This window comes from Athene noctua, chromosome 15 (genome assembly GCF_965140245.1).
Source record: "Athene noctua chromosome 15, bAthNoc1.hap1.1, whole genome shotgun sequence".
Classification (NCBI taxonomy): domain Eukaryota; kingdom Metazoa; phylum Chordata; class Aves; order Strigiformes; family Strigidae; genus Athene; species Athene noctua.
In genome coordinates, this window is record NC_134051.1 from 6,847,753 (window position 1) to 6,864,422 (window position 16,670).

General features: G+C 40.2%; 1 protein-coding gene across 4 annotated transcripts; it reads right to left on the minus strand.

Moving 5' to 3' along the window:
• Nucleotides 1-731: 731 nt before the first annotated feature.
• On the minus strand, nucleotides 732-16,370 carry ARPC1A (actin related protein 2/3 complex subunit 1A). Of its 4 annotated transcripts, none has more exons than XM_074919350.1 (11): nucleotides 16,219-16,368; nucleotides 15,421-15,644; nucleotides 12,890-12,971; nucleotides 12,187-12,291; nucleotides 9,699-9,921; nucleotides 7,998-8,105; nucleotides 4,391-4,603; nucleotides 3,179-3,254; nucleotides 2,787-2,980; nucleotides 1,984-2,074; nucleotides 732-1,119 (listed from the first exon to the last, which is right to left on the minus strand). In XM_074919350.1, the coding sequence occupies exons 3-11, from the start codon at nucleotides 12,951-12,953 to the stop codon at nucleotides 1,081-1,083; spliced, it is 1,113 nt and encodes a 370-aa protein (XP_074775451.1). In that variant the 5' UTR covers nucleotides 12,954-12,971; nucleotides 15,421-15,644; nucleotides 16,219-16,368; the 3' UTR covers nucleotides 732-1,080. The 4 variants fall into 4 exon arrangements, with proteins under 4 accessions (XP_074775451.1, XP_074775450.1, XP_074775448.1 ...); XM_074919349.1 differs by having other exon boundaries at nucleotides 12,890-12,994; XM_074919347.1 differs by lacking the exon at nucleotides 15,421-15,644 and having other exon boundaries at nucleotides 16,219-16,370.
• Nucleotides 16,371-16,670: the final 300 nt, after the last annotated feature.

Sequence of the window (16,670 nt, forward strand, 5' to 3'; positions counted from 1 at the left end):
ATGAATAAAATAAGTTATGTGCAAATGCCTCCGTGAGCCACCGAGGCTCAGAACTGAACTTCAAAAGGTACAGTCACCTGGAGACAAGGATCTGCACAGAAGCCAGATCACGCTGATACCTCAGATAAATGTGCTTCATTTCTCTACCAGTCGTTATAAACACAGAATTTTATAGGCCGAGCACTCAGCTCTAACACAATGTGCAGGCCTGTGTAGCTTCACAGACTTATGAAGTTATTTGCTTTTAATTTGTCATCCTAAAATCAGGCGCAGCAAATTTTTTGCCTCACTTTCCACATGCAGCTTTCCACCCCATATCCTAGGCACTGTGTTCGGAGAAGTCTTTGTACAAATCCTAAAAAGTAACTACAACTAATTGTGGAAAACTATGAATCGCTAAACGGACAATAAAAAAGACATTCAGGTTAATCTGCTATTATTACTGGATTAAATACTAGGCAGACAGAATTAAGAGTACTAGGACAAAATCATTCATCCTCCAAAATCATCACCTCAAGGGAACAATTCCTCTGAAAGAAGTCCAGCTGAATCTTCATATCCAGATCATCAGACCTCCAGGTCAACTGTCTACTTCAAGAAACTTTCAGTTAATATGAACTTTTCCTGTTTTAAGGCCTTAAAGTATCAGTGCAGGGTTTTCCCCTTCTCTCTAAGTTAATTCCCTTAATACTCCTTTTTTAATCACTGCTAATGAGCACCAAAACAAAGAATCAGTTTTTCTTTTTTTTATTATTATTATTATTTCTAGCAGACAATTTACATAAAATTCCCCTTTTAAGTTAGTGATTCATAACTTCCTGCAATAAACTACTTAAGGAGCAGCTTTGGTAAAGAATGGAATGAAACAACCAACCAAAAAAAAATATATAAAAGAACAATCACAGCTGATTTTCAAACCAACACAATTCACCAAATTTAGATTCAAAAGAAAATCTGCCAAGCTGTATTTTCTCAGTGTTTCCAAATATTCCACCTTCCTCCTCCCTTTTCGGGTTTGTGCAGATGTGGGAGCTTCATTCTGTCAAGCAGTTTATCCTGCTAGATCATGGAAATCCATCTTTACATGATTCGTAGACCTTGAATAGAAGACTCTAAAGTCTTGAAAGAGAGAAAAATCTTAATCACAGTCTGCTACAGTATCCTGTGTTAGATAATTCAGTGTAAATGCTGATGCTAAGAAAAACAATTAAAAGCTCTGAAAACTTGAGATTAGACTCATATTCAAGAGCCAGAGATCACTATAGTCACTTCATTTCAATCTCCACCCCTTCCCCTGAAATTGCATTAAAGCAACTTAAATATCACCTCAATTTCTCATTTGGCTCCTGTCCCCATCAGAGCTTTCTAGCATTAGAAAATACAGACAAGCTTCTTTTTCTAAAAGCCATGCAGAACTCTTGGCAGCCTGGGGAGGCCAGCAGAGTCCTCTGTTGGCCACTCCTCAGCAAAGCAAGCACCTGCGTTACTAAGTTCTTCCAGGGTTTTCAGTACAGTGGTTACTCTATTTTCTAACTGTCTGAGGTAAGTTCTCACTACTTTGGTAAGTTAATTATGAGAGGACCATGTTCTGGAGAAGGACAGTAAGCAGAATCCAAAGGGATGGGAGCAAGAAGAGGCAGTGGGCTGTGTCGTAGCAATGATAGTTGCAGCCTGATTGCGGCTGAGGTAGAGGTTGGAGAAGGAAAGAACTAGTGGGATTCATTCCTACAGGCACATTAAGCAAATCCATTAAAAAACTAAATCGGGATTAGCACCATCTGCTAAACAAAGTGTATCTGCATTTACGCTGAATCTTGGATCTGTCTTCCTTATGGAGTTCACCAATAGTCTTGAATATTCCAGTCTGGATTTCCTACTGCTAGTAAAACCTGCATTAGGGCTGAGCCCCAGAAGTTGATGCTAGAGATCAAAAACACCCCACCACTGCACCCAGTGCACATAAACATGGTAGTAAAAGCATACCTTGAAATCCCAGATGGTCATTGCTCCATCAATGCCGGTGGTGCAGAATTTACGACAATCTCGTTTGTCTATCTCATAAATAGACACTTGGCTGAAAACAGAGTGATAGCTGTAACACAGACACCCGTTCCAGAGAGCCAAAAAGCTGGGGAATTTGGGTTGAATTCAACTCCTACTCTCTCAAAGGGAGACATGAGTATAGCAGAGCTTATGCTAGATTTTTGGTACAATGCTTCAGAAAAATAAGCAAAGAAAAAAGACATTGAAAGCTCTTTTTATTGCTTGGTGATTGTAGCCTAAACATTCTCCCTGAATAAAGACATTGCTTGAGAAATGTTAGCATCCCCTGGACTCACATAGTTTTTTAAATGAAAGGATGTTTTACTCTATTAACCAGAAATCCTATTATTAAATACACATGGAAATAGCGTCTGAAATAGAAAGCTGGTATGCGAATTCCTGTTTCAGGTGAATTCTGCTGACTAGATTTTGCACAGTGCTACCAAACTCTTGAGAACTATCCACATATTTGATAAGATAAACTGTGTTCAAGTTACAGAACACATTAAACAGGAGCAAACAGCAGTAGCATGCATGACATGTTAAAGATTAACTTGACCAGCTTCCATGTAAGTCCCAGAAATAAGACAGCTGTTAGTGACAGCCTAAAATGAAAAGGGGATACCAGCTAAACCCATCTGGTATAACAAATCTGAGCTCTCCTAGGGTTTGCAGTACATCCTGGGAAACCAAAGCAACAAGGGGACCGTTCCTTCCCCTCGTATTGTGGCCAAGACACTCACGTTATACTGTTTTGGTGCAGTGTCTCCAGGGTAGTGTTACGATCTTCTGTAGTGGCTCTTTTATCCATGTTTCGGAAGCGTTCCATAGCAGAAATATTGCGCTGGATGCTCTGTTTTGGAATGTCTAGTTTGGAAACAAAGGTCAGCAAGCCACGGTCATCACAGTTAAAAAGCATTGGGCAGCAGTCATGGCCCTGCAACCAAACATCGTGAAAACATGTTAGGAAACATAACCAACATAATTACCATTTCTTTTTTCTGCTGCTGTTAATTGCAGAAATGCAAAGACTGACACTATGGAACTTGCTTATTACTAGTTTTGTAATGTATGGTGTTTCTCCCTCTTCAAAACACTACAACATTCTACAAGAAAAAAAATAATAGACACTTACAGCTGCCACCACACTGTTCTCCGAGACAAACGACACACTCAGGAGTGGGAGGAACTCTGTTTTCAGCTGCGAAACCCTGAACACAAGAACATTTGTTAGAGGACTTCATTGAAACCTCTCATTTTTGGCTCCCAACAAAAAATAGAGACCGTTCCCACACAAAGGTTATTGGAAAAGAAGTCAGTGTAGCTCCATTGTCCTGAGGTGACACCAGAAGGTTTGAATTTGTAATAAAGTTTTAACCTAATGAAAGTGTCCAGGAAGGTCTATAACAAACATGAAGTATTCCAAGTGAAAGACTGAAGTTATCTAGTATTGTGTGTAAGCAGTGACAAGAGTTTAAAAAGAACACCCCCAAAAAGGTTTAAATTGATAAAGCTATTAATTTAATGTGCATATAAAAAACACTTGAAGTGCTTGACATCATCTTTTCAGGAGGAAAAAGTCTGTATGTTAAATTAAGTCAACTTTTATGATTTTTTAATAAATGAGAAATGAACTCTAGGACACTTTATACTTGATGAAATCTCCAGCCAGGTACTTATACAGCTGTAGACACCTGAATCGTACTTCAAAATGAAGGACAGCAATGCCTGGATGATCCACCAGCCATCTCTGCTATCAAAACATATGGAAAAATCTCATCCTCCTTGGTTAGAAAGCCATAGACACTGAAAAATTACTCAGATCAAGATGAGGAGCAGAAGGAACTATTAGTGAAATATTTTGTTGGATTGGAAGGTGTAAATTGAAACATTTCAGCAGCTGTGTCTTAAGGACACTGGCTAGAATTAACGTTTCGTGAAAAGAACAACTTATTTTCCAGATGCTCGTTGGGGATAGGGTCTTAGTAGTTACAGAGTGAGCGTGTTTCTGGATTCTCCTGAATCCATTTACAAGGAAATATTGTTTCCCCAATCACTGGAGAGGAACATTGGGGTTGGGGTTTTTTTTCAAATACTTTTCCCATCTCCCCCCAAAGTAAACTGACTATACCCTCACTGAAAAATTCTTATAAGAAATTTAAATTATATAATCTAAAGTTCTAAGAATCTACCTTTCTTATGCAGGCCTCAAAGAGGCTCCCGGAATCTACAGTAAAACTATCAAAATTGGAAACAGCAGTCACAGCTCTTGTTGCAAATACAATATTCCACATACTGCTTCCTTCTATGTCAAAGAACTAATAACTAACAGAAAGAACATACTTACATCATATTTTTTGAGGCATCAGCAACTGACACAGTACTATCGTGACTGACCCAGGCTAGGCGGTTACCACTGGCAGAAAAACTGACACTGTGCACCCATCCGCCACTTCCAGCACCCCCAAATTCTGACATCAGCTGCCCAAAAGGCATTTTGGAGCCCCATGGTGTACTGGCCGGTTTTTCATCCACTTCCTTAATATAAGCAGAAAACACCCTGCAAATACAAGATTTCAGCATGAATAAAGACAGAAAAAAAAACCTCCTGGGAGCTGCGTATACATTTCACAGTGGAAGCAAATAGAGGCATTCTAATTTTACCAAACTAAAATACTACGGAATCTTTAAACAACAAGCCACTAGTGACAGGGAAGCTTCAGTATACAGAGAGAAAGCAGTAGTACAAAGGTGTAAGGCGTACAGGTCTCTCATAAATGTTGTTCTTGTAACTTTTTTTTTTTCTAGAAAATGGCACAAAAACATACATTGTCACTGCATTTTTCCACTGTGCTAAGATTTCCCTTTCCTCCTTTTGCAGTGCTAATAACTCTCAGAGTCAATTCTTGAGCAAGAGAAAAAACAAATTGCACTGTATAATCAGGAGCTAGTACAAACACCTACAAAATTACTCACTTTTTAAGAACATTCACTTTTTAGCAGGATTTCAAAGAAAAAAAATGTTCAAATGCCAGCGAAGGGGCTCTGAGCCACCTTATTCTGGCTCATTATTGAAAGAATGCCTCGAAAACCTGAAATACCACAATGTTTTTATAGGTTTTTTCCCAGCACTACAATTTTCAAGATATGTTTAAATAGAAAGCCTCCCCCTTTCATCAAATTCCTTCTGCATGATTCAGACATGCCACAATATGGTGTTCTTGACTGTTACCATGGAAGTTACTGGGACGTCACAAACATAGGATTAGAGTCCATTGAACAGGAGGAGCAAGTGAGCTACGCCATACTACTACCAGAGAAACGTTTCCGTATAAATGAAAAACCATGATCAAATGTTCATGGTTGCAGTCAAACACAAAAAGGAATTATTTTATAGTGAGTTTAAGGAAACGTTGCTCCTTGCTCTCTGTTTTTTAAATCTTTTACATGTGTGGGGTATGTACTTCAAAAGGTACCTATATTCAGTTTAATCAAATAAAGCTTATCGTTTGGAACAAGAAGGGTTTAACTGAAGCTATATTAGGTACAGATTTTCAGAGAATTAAGTATGAATTTATATTTGGCTCTATCAGTTTAAATATAATCTAATGATAATCCTTCAACAAACTTAATTTCATAGACATCTAAAAGGACAGTTCTTTTAATGTATGGAAATAGGACGATGTTTAAAGCAACAGCCTTTGACACAAGGCAGAAAAATCATTCCTAAGTAGTGAAAGACCTTGAAGATGCTCTTATTTTAAAAAAAAAAAAAAAGTCTTTTCCCCTTACTAAAGTCTCCCTCTTTCAAAACCAAAATCATCTCAGCTTGAAGGCCCCAACCTTCAAAGAACATTGGGAAATGACTTTCATTCCCACGGCAACATTGTTCCAGCCAGAACATAAAATTCACACCTATGAGGTGCTGTTAGCTATATATATATTTCTAAAGACAAACGTAAAGAAGAGCTCATCTAGGCCAGCCACCAAAAAAACCTCTGCTGAATACCTATCAACCTGGAGCCTCTTCTACCCTCCATTCTTTTTCCAAAATGTCTCCCACTTAGCTGCTTATTAGTTGGCAGTGGCTCTGGCAGATCCGTTTCATAATTTTCTTCAGAACCACCTATCAGAACAGATGCATACTTCAGGCCCAGATATCTTTATTATCTTTAATATGTAACTGAACATTCCCTAGAAGTGACATTCTGCAGATCTCTACTCATCATTTACCAAAGAGAATACTCTTTCACAGGTTTTGGGAAGAACCAGAAACATAAACCCAGTACCAACCTCCCTCCACTACTTTTCCTTACTTTAATGTTTCTGTCATGGAGATTTCCATGATAAAAGCAGCAAGATTATTAAATGACTCATCCTAAAGCACAATGTTAAAGAAGAGCAGAAAGTTTCCTAAATGTTTTAAACCAAGATTTGCTTTTTTCAAAATGTCCCCCATTTTCAGAGAAATAAGATGCAGGACAGAAGGCATTTTCTTATGGGAAACAAAAGACTAAGCAAGTCTTCTAGAGAATGCTCCTAGAAAACTGACTGAGCCACACCTTGACTTTCTTCCAAAAAAAAAAAAAAAAAAAAAAAAAAAAAATCACACTGAACAGAAAATTATGCAAATCTAACTTTTCAGCCAAAACAGGACAGAGGAGATAATCAGGGATGCAATGTATGATGTACAACAAGCACTGAATAAAGCCTGGAGACAAAAGAGCTCAAGTCCAAAGTAACAGATGGATAGAGATATATATATATATATCAGCTGACCTAATGTCAGTCCCAAGATGCTTTATGAGCACACATGAAAAAATTTCCACATGTGAAAAGCAGCTGCTTCTGGAAGATGAATGAGCACATTTTACATCACATTTTTTTGTGAAGGGAAGTGAACATGTATAGTTTATCTAATTAAAACCGGAGATAAGGCAGGAAAGGGAGACAACTCTCCTCTTCATCCCAGCTTCCATTTAACGTCTCTCCTTACATAAAAAGGTATCAAAGGATAGAATTTAGATGCATGGGTTCCATTCTGAAATAAGGAATGTAACAGTCAATTGCACTTCCCCCTCCCACTCCTTAGTCATTTTTAGTACACTCTTTGAAGCTTAAAAATTGCCCTATTACATAAAGAATTTAAGAAAAGCAGCTTTCATTATTATTCAAGGTACAAGTGATTAAGCAAAATATGAATTAAAGTCAACCACTCTGGAGACAGTTCCCCATGCAGGCTTCACTGCCATGACCCCAATCGCTCAGCACAGAGCAACTTGCAGGACCTATCCCTCACAGTGTAATTTCACAATCAGTTTGAAAAACTATGCCATCCATCTCACATGCCACTCTGTTTTTACCAGCCTCTTTTTTAAAATGCTCTTCAAAAATGTGTCTTGTTCCATTAGGTTTCAGGTGGATGAATTCCCTGACCCTGCTCACCACAGGGCTGCAAGAACGTTAAGGCTGGCACAGGCAAAGGGAAGAGAACAAGTGACTCAGGGAAAGAAAAGATGAGATACTGCCTTTGAAAGTGCCAAGTAACTCTGAATTTTGGAACTGCACCATTAGGATATTGCTTTTTAAACTCAAACTAGCAGTGTTGGTGTTCTACAAGATAGCACCTGCTAGTCCAATTTCAGCATAACAACTAGAGCTCAGTACTCGGCACATGCATAGTACTACTACTTCTGTGTACTGCTAGTAAAGAAATCCACCAATTCATTAAATTCAGGCATGAAAACTTTGACAGATACACGCTAGTAGTCCAAACTCTGCATGCAGTAGCACCAAAGCCAAAGTTTCTCAAGCTGGATATTTTATTCTGGTAACAACAGCAGTATGCAATGAGCCATCTTCTATTCTAATTGCAAACTCATGATCAACATGCCCATACTACTAACTTGAGTCAGTGATACAAATTGATTTACAGATACTTTATCTTCTCTCACCTGCACTTGAAGTCACAGGATCCCGCAGCCAGCAAAACATTGTTGGGGTGCCAATCCAGACTAAGGACAGTGGAACGAATGGGCTTTTTAATGTGTTTGCTCACCCACCTAAATTTAAAAAAAAAAAAAAAAAAATTATATGACTCCAGACTCCCCCAAATCCACAAAATACTCCTCAAGAACATTCCTTGCCATAAGTCACCCCTGAACACATCACTTTTGCAAAATACACATTTTAAATCCTATAAAAAAACTCATGTTAAATATATATCTCTTTACCTGAGCCCTATTGCCTTTCCAAGTAATTTTCATAATGCATCAGACAGAACTCCTTCATGCAAATTTTGCCTGGTCCTTTACATCCTATGAGTAAGAGCTCACTTTTGACTGTAATATTGAGCTAAGAAGCACTATTTTTTTTATATCACTAAGTAAAAATCCTCTCTAGCTCCTTCCAATGAGTTTTACAGTCATCTCTTTTGCCTACTGACTTTTCTAATGTTTAATAAAATAACTGTAAAATTACTGTAACAAGTAAATGGGCAAACTGCCAGTTATATGACCAGTTTATACATCTCAATTATTTGAAGTACAGTGAAAAGTGGTCCTGATGTTGAATGCATCAATATTAGCCTAAACATGTCTCAGCAGATTTAGTTTGTTTGAACTATTTACAAAAAAGTAATGAAATCTGTTATTCACTTGATGGCCTTTGGGATGATGGTGCTTTTTCTTTGAATTTACTTTCATCAGGCACAAGCAGTTTTAAGGATCACATTAAGTTATTTGTCTCCAACATAAGGGGTTTTGATTCTTCTGCAGACAAGCGAAGCAGAGAAAATATTAATAACTGAGTATGTTGGAAAGCATGAAAGTCCAAAATAATATTTAAAATGTACTTTGCAGATGGTATCACTGTTTACCATCTCCACATGGAAGACTGCATGCAGCACGGCAGACACCTGTGTTTTTATACATGTTTATGCAACCCAAAACAACAGATACTCAACATACTGATTTCACCTACAGGTGATATGGTAAATGTAGCTCCAACATGTGCCACTACAAATGTAGATCCATTTAAGATCAGAAGCACTAAGTTTAGATACCAAAGGAAAAAAAATAGTGGAAGTATTTGTGATAGTCCTGTCTGAAATACAATAAACTATGATAAAAATACATGACAGAATACAAACAGGTAGATGACAAGCTCAAACATCTTCTAGTAGACCACCCTGAAGATAAGTGACAGACTTGAATTCTTTAATGACAAGAAATGGCCCAAAATAACCTACACAGAAGTAAGAATCAAGTCAAGGTTTCTTCATTCATTCTGGAAAGAGATGGTAGTGGGGAAACATTTCTGTTTTTTCAATCATACAGTTGTGGTAAATCAATTTTTACACTTTTAGAAAAGCAACATATATTTATGGCAGTCAGTTGGAACACATCCACACTAACATGTATAACCTGAAAACAGGCTAAGTCTATCAGGTGCTTCACCAGAGCAAAGAAATAAGAGAGGGAATCCTCTCCCTAAGGTGTAAAAAGTCCATAAAGGAACTGATGAAGCCTATCCCTCTACATTTCCTGAAGCTTTCAGGAATTGGGCAAATAGTAACCTTGTTACCATCATTAAAATCCAGACTTCAGCTTCCCTGTGCAGATGTTAAAGGTATAAATGGAAATTAAACAGCTCACCAGTCATTTTCAGATTCAAAGTAGCACACAGATATAAGTCGAGCTCCACTTCCCACAGCAAATTTATTCTCCAAGGGTGACCATTTCACAAAGGTGGCTGCACGATTAATTCTCAGGATCACGAGGGTTGGTTTCCACACACCGTCTTTCTGACTCCAGACATAGGCGTTACGGTCTGCACCGCAAGTTACAATGCGATCACTTTTGGGAGCCCAGTCAATACCTGCAATTTAGAGTTCACATTAATAAACTTTTCCCTTTAGATACTGTTTGCTTTACAGTTAAGCCAAAACAACCAATCTCAGAGCCTCCTACCACAGAGATGCTTATTACTGTTATGTTAGTATTCCCCTTGTTCACTTATTCTCTAGGCACCGTTTTCAACTGTTAGGGATATCGGTTTGTCCCTCCAGCTTTCACCCAAATCGCAGATCCCAGATTCCCAGCTCCCACGGGGAATCTGCCAGCTGAGGAAGCCCACCCTGTCGGGCCTGCCAACAGGTGGAGCTCTGCAGAGCGGCTGAGGCCTGTCCGCCCGCACGCTTCAAACCACCGACGTCTGCAAGAGACCCGTTTCAACAGCTGAAACCCAGCAATTCTGAAACTGTGCACAAAGCCTCTCACATCATTGTCTGCTTGCTGCCAGACCGCAGTCATGATCGAAAAGTTTAGATAGCAGGGGTTTGGGTTTTTCGTTAGAAGTTATCAATCTTTATGTACTGATTTTTTCCATGCCTATTCAATCTGAGAAAGAAACATTTACCAAACAAAAATAACAAATTCAAAGAATGAAATGAAGCCTTTGTTAAGCCTGCTATTGCTTCTTTTCCATCCTATGCAATGAAGGATGTTCTCCACTAGTAAGACTTCCCAGTCTTATTTTTCATCTTTCCTTTAGCGTCCTTCTTTGAGATGCAGACTGCAATCCTGAACTCGCCTGCCACAAAATGATATTTCAGTGTTTTTTCATTAAGTGCGTTCAGTATTAAAAACACTCCTTAAGCACACAAACTGAAAAAACAATAAAAGATGCGGGGAGAATTTGTACTAATTTTATCATATTATTCATATATGGTCTATTTCAAAATAGGCTTATGCTTAAAAAGTTTAATTTTGAAGAGGTTGGTAGTCTGAAACCACAGTTACACGAGTCAATCTAGCACTGCTCTTGAAAGGGAGACCATCCTGCCTCTCTTCATTTCTCTTGCCCGCCACCTCCCTTGCACCAGCACCGGTGTTCTGACCCGTGGCACATTCAGCTTTTTAGCTTAGAACAAAACTAAGCCAGCAAAGAGGGAATAATGCTTTTCCTGTAAGAGAACAAAAGCAGCTCACCACAAATCCCTGAATCAAGACACAGAAGGCAAGGCAAGGGACCTTGTCCCTTGCGAGCAGAAGCTGGAATGGCAGAAGTTGAACCACTCCCATCAGAGGCAACAAGCGGTTTGATCAATCTCCTGTGTCTAACCACAGTTTAAGTCTACTCTTTACAAAAACAACCACAGCATTTAGTATTCCAAAGGTATACGCTGTGCAGGAAAGCAGGGAGAGCTCTTTTCCCAAGTCATGAATATTTGGCTTCTAACACTAACAGGTACGAGTAAAATGCAGAGAAATGTCTTTGGGGAACAGCATGCCATTTGTAAATTCAGCCCAAGTGACTCTTCACAAAAGAGCACGTAAAGCTGTGCTCTTTGACAGCAAGAATGAGATAAATTGAATAAAGTTCCTGCAAAATGCTGTTGGGCAGATACTTCTGCCCATTAGTGAGCTGAGAACAGAATAAAGTATATTCCTGTTTTGGGCAAGTGCTTGTATTAATTACCTTAATTTCCTTAGAGAATAAAGCCCTTGTAAAAGTATCACCATAAAAAAACCCAGAAATATAAAAGACTACCACAGCACAATCACATTCTAAAAAATAACACCTTGTGACTCATTGTGGCAACTCTTCTTACATTTTCATTGTGGATCTACAGATACTCTGGGCCTGCAGTAAAATGGGCTCACTGATGGTTTGTTGTAAGTCCAGGACTGACCACTTCAAGTCTTTATACAGTCCTTAAAAAAGGATATTTATTGCTGTCAGAAACCACAAATCAACACAACAGTTATATACTTGATGAAGTTTTAATACTACCACTTGAAAGGGAGCAGCATGTATCACCAGAAGAGTTTGTGCTACATCCAGATTACTTCAGTAGACTGCAATTTTATTCTTATTATGTCACTATGGATGAAAAATAAGCAATAGATAAGAAAGGCTCAGTTACTGTACCAAAATGTCTGGAAATGAAATAGGGCTTTTCTTCCTAACATTCAGTGCATGCAGTCCAGAAAAACACTGCAAAGCTCTCCGTAAGTGGGAATGCCAACCTATAAAAAGATCTATTTACTCAACACTTGCAGATTTCCTGTTCAGATTCTCGACTGGGGAAAACAGGGGGCGAGCAAAGTTAATGTCTGGCACAGCACAATCTTCTCTTACCTGTAATGTGTCCATTATGTTCCTTTAGCTCATGAGCCTTTACCCACTGGTTCCCGCTCTTCTTGTAGATGTGGACTTCATGATTATTAGGGCTAATAGCAATTTCTTGAAGGAGAAATAAAGCAATCCAATAGTACAGAAGGCTTTTCAATACCAAATGCTTTACTTGGAAAGACTTTGCAATCTATTACCTCTATTCTCAAATTTCAGAGCATTACATGGGTTTTGTGAACAAAGGGCCAACATCCCCAGATAATCTTATATAATGACATTCATAACGTGGTCAGGAATATACTGCACCAAACGACAATACATCTGGAACATAACAGTCCACATTATAGTAGAAAACCAGGCTATTAAAAGAAAAGGCTGGTTTGGGGAACATCAAAATAAAGGGTCAAAGAGGGTAAGGGGCAGGTCATCCTCATGAGGTACAGACCAAGAGGCAAAGCTTTTTGGAACACTAGTAAGCCTAGATTTGCTCATATGCCAGGGATCCGGCAATGGATCCAGCATCTGAAAAGTTCAGATTTAGAAGACGTGTGCTCTTTGGATTGTAAGTGGGACGTTTAACATGTAGCACCATGTCTTTGACCATACCTTCCCTAAACGTGATCCAGAACATTACAAGATCACAAACTGACAGCAAAGAGAAAACAGCAATTGAAAAAAAATTTAAAATTAAAACTAAAATATTACTTACGGGTACGGTCTCTGTTCCATGCATGGCAGGTGATTGGCTCTAGTAAAAACTGATGTAGAGACATTCCGAGTTAAAGATATTCCTAAGTTGTAAAAATTGAAAAAGCTGAAAGGTGTAAAATTGAAAACAAAACACTTCAAAATTCAATAATTACTGAAACAAAATCAGCCTTCAACAACTACTAAGATAGTTTCAGTCCAGTATTACAACTTCTTACAGAAGATCACAACTTAGTAAATAAGGGCACTAAAGAGCTGCCTTTGCCATATGCCCTGATGAATTTTAACTGTCCTGCTTACTACAGCTAATTGTAATTGCCCTAAAAGCCGTATATGCTTGCTTCTTTGTGTATCCTCACAGATGAGAGAGCTGGTTCTTAGGAAACCATCAAACCTGATTATTTTACTATAGAAATAGAATACTTGGGAAAAAAAAAATAAAACCAAGGTACATAACTCAGTGAATTGATTCAAAATCCTGACATGTATCAAAGCTCATAGGCAGCACTACAATAAAATATTTTTCTTGTCTTTTTCAGGTTAAATTGGTGTGTCCAGAACACTGATATGTAACTGTAATCTGCTGATGTGTTGTTTGATGAAGCCATTTATATGTATTCTAGGGAAAAATTAGTAAGATTAGTAATTAACTAATTACTAATGTCTTCAAATTAATTCTAGCACAAAACTGTTTCATAGTTAGGCTTCTTCCCCCATGACATTCAAACACTAATAGAACAAGCTGAATCATTCTAGTCGTAACTATTTTAATTTGTTTAAAAAAAAGCTAGATACCTCTTTTTTTTCTTTAACTTATGACTGCTACAGTGCTGAACACCTGAAACTGGACACACACTGACCAGCAATTACAAAGTTGTTTAAAATACTTATCATATTGTATGTCCTGTATTAATCAAGGGGAGCATAAATGGATGGAAGATAACATCATAAAAACTCAGGGTCACCTGTAATAACTAAAATGTGCATAGTTCAATACATACAACTTGGATTTGTCAATTCCTTTCATATATTCCACTCATTTTCATAGCAATTGATTCTTGGCTGACGGATCAAAGTCTTTTTACCCCTACATATACATCCAAAAAGAAATGTCTCTGTGATGTCATTCCAAGACATCCCCACCCATTATAGCCTGAAATTACAACATACCCAAGTATGGCCATGTTAGCAGAGGGTGGAGACTTCAGGACAAGGTAGGAATTTGGAAGCAAACAGGAAATGAATGGCAGTCCAACAGAAACTTGGGAGTGAATGAAAGATGAGTACGCTCTTACCGAGCTTAGCGATTACTATCACACCACTAGTTTAACAAATATGCCGAAAAGTGCTGAATCTTGGAGCTGGAATGATAAAGTACTTCGCCAATGCAAATAACTGGAGAGACTTTTTCTTTTCTCCTTTTTTTTTGTAAGAAATCAAGCACTGTTATTTTAAAGAAATACAATTTACAGTTGCATTTCAAATGTACTTCAAATATAACTTTTAACTAGATGAGCTTTAAGTCCAGTTGATCATTTCAACAGCATGATTTTCATGGTTCTTTTGATAATCATATTCTACCAATCAAGGAAAGCTATTAAATATATTCAGTCCTAAACAAAATAATTACTTTTTATTAATGTGAAAACGTTGACATAATCTGAGTTACCTTTGACCTTGGACAACCATGATTTGAGATTCCATGTGTTAATATAAGCAAAACACAACTGCAAATTGCTTTTTCCACAATCTTACTTTAGTACATGCCAACATTCAGTAGCAGTACATTTCCATATACAGGAAAAGTCGAAGAACTGTTCTACGAACAAGGAATGCTCAGCCTTTTCTACTCTTTCCAAAATAAAATGTAAAAATATCCAATCTCCCCTCCCCAAGGAATGCAGCTATTTTGAAACACTTTCTAATACTACCCTGGTATTTTCTTCACAGATTGGCACTACACAGAAATGATATGGTCCCATTCTAACTTCCAGATCAGATTTTTACTAACCTACACACTGTTCCCAAAGATAGCCTAGACAAGCAATATGATCCCTTCCTTCCCATTGATAGAGTTTCTTGAGCACTGTAACTTGTAGCAAGCGCCTGTTTTCCATTTTGGTTTGGTAACAAACTCATAAAAAACAACAGTGATGATAATCTCAAAAAGCACTACTATTTCTGTCATCTGACAGTTGCAGTGCTATTTTCTTTCAGAAGATAAATCTTGATGAAGCCTTCCAGTTATACTTATTCCTTACCAATACATAGACAAAATCAAACTCACATTTCACTGATGAAAATACAACTGGCTCTATGACTCTTGATATAATTTGTATATAAACCCCTCAATGCCTTTCTGTCAGCTCACCTCAGAATCTCACGCAGGGAAGATACTGTTACAATAACTTTGTTAGCTAAGTACTTAACGCAGCTATCTCTGATCGTTTTTTTCAAATGCGAAGTGACTGTCCTTGAGTTTCAATAAGATTTTTTTAAAAGGGGGGAAAAAAAAAAAAAGGAAAACTGCACCTTTGTACAGCTGGAGTTCTTTCAGTATGCAGACTGAAAAGATCAAGGTTGGGCAGCACAGGACACAACTGCTGTCATCTCTCAATGGGCTGAGAAATATGTGGTGTAAGGCAGCTAGCAAGGATGCAGACTCAGAAGCGGAGATAACAAGTGTGTGTGAGAGAGAGAAAGGGATCGTTTTAATCCTTGCCTATTTTCAGAGCACCTACATCACTTGCAAACATCTGGAAGAGAAGTGCCTATAATTAAGGACTGCCTCCTACTACTGTCAGTCCCTTCCAAGTCACTCAGCGCAGCTTTCCCAAGAGGGTGACTCCTCACAGCAAACCGACTGACACAGGACACCATCAGCATTATAAAGCCGACCGCTTTGGGAAGGATTGCGGGCTGCGGCCCTGCCCCGCGCAGATAACACAGGTGCACAGCGCGGCTGCGGAGGACCCGGCGGGGAAGGGGCAGGGCAGGGGGCAAGGCAGGGGCCGCCCCGCCGAGGCCCGCCCGGCTGCTCCCTCCCCGGCCCCATCCATCCCCCCGTCCCTTCAGGGCGAAGGAGCTGAGGGGTCCCCAGCGCCTCACCCTCAGAAAGGGGCCCCCAGCCCCCCGCCCCGCGCAGCGGCAAGGCCGGGCACGGCCGCCCCACCCGCGGGCAGGTCGAGGCCGAGGTGACTCCCCCCCAGCCCTCACCATCCCCTCAGCACCGGCGGGCCTGCAGGCTCCCCCCGCCCCCCATCCCTCTCGGGGCGGGGGCAGGCCGGCCCAGCGGCGCCGCAGACAGACAACCCCAGCGCGGGGACTCACCTGAGGCGGCGGGGGCGGAGCGGGACTCGCGGACTCTGGTCAGTCAACGCGACTCCGCTCCGGGCGGCGGGAGAGGGAGCGGCCGGCGGCAGAGGCCGAAGGGGGGCCGGCACTGACAAGGGAGCCAGGAAACGCGCTACTGCGCCTGCGCGCCGCCCGCCGGCCGCCCCGCGGGCTGCGCCTGCGCTGCAGGGGCGGGGGAAGGCGGGCGGGGGAGCCGCGCTGCGCCTGCGCGGCGGGACGGCGCGAGGCGGTGGGCGCGCGCCGTGCCCGCGCCTCACACAAAGGCGGCGGCGGGCGGGCGGCGCGCATGCGCAGTGTGGGGCGCGTCCCCCTCCCCGAGGGGTGGGAGAGGCGGGAAGGGCAAGGGAGGGGGGTTAACATCTCCCGGGGAAGGGAGCTTTCCTTACCCCTGGTGCTCTGAGGCCTTGTGAGGTGAAGGAGGTTATGGC

Coding starts and splice junctions, on each gene's coding strand:
- ARPC1A (XM_074919347.1), bottom strand. CDS start 12,953: ATGTCTCTACATCAGTTTTTACTAGAGCCAATCACCTGCCATGCATGG. Junction 12,292..12,889: donor ATGGAACAGAGACCGTACCC/GTAAGTAATATT, acceptor TTCTCCTTCAAG/AAATTGCTATTAGCCCTAAT. Junction 4,604..7,997: donor TCCTGTGACTTCAAGTGCAG/GTGAGAGAAGAT, acceptor TTGTATTTGCAG/GGTGTTTTCTGCTTATATTA.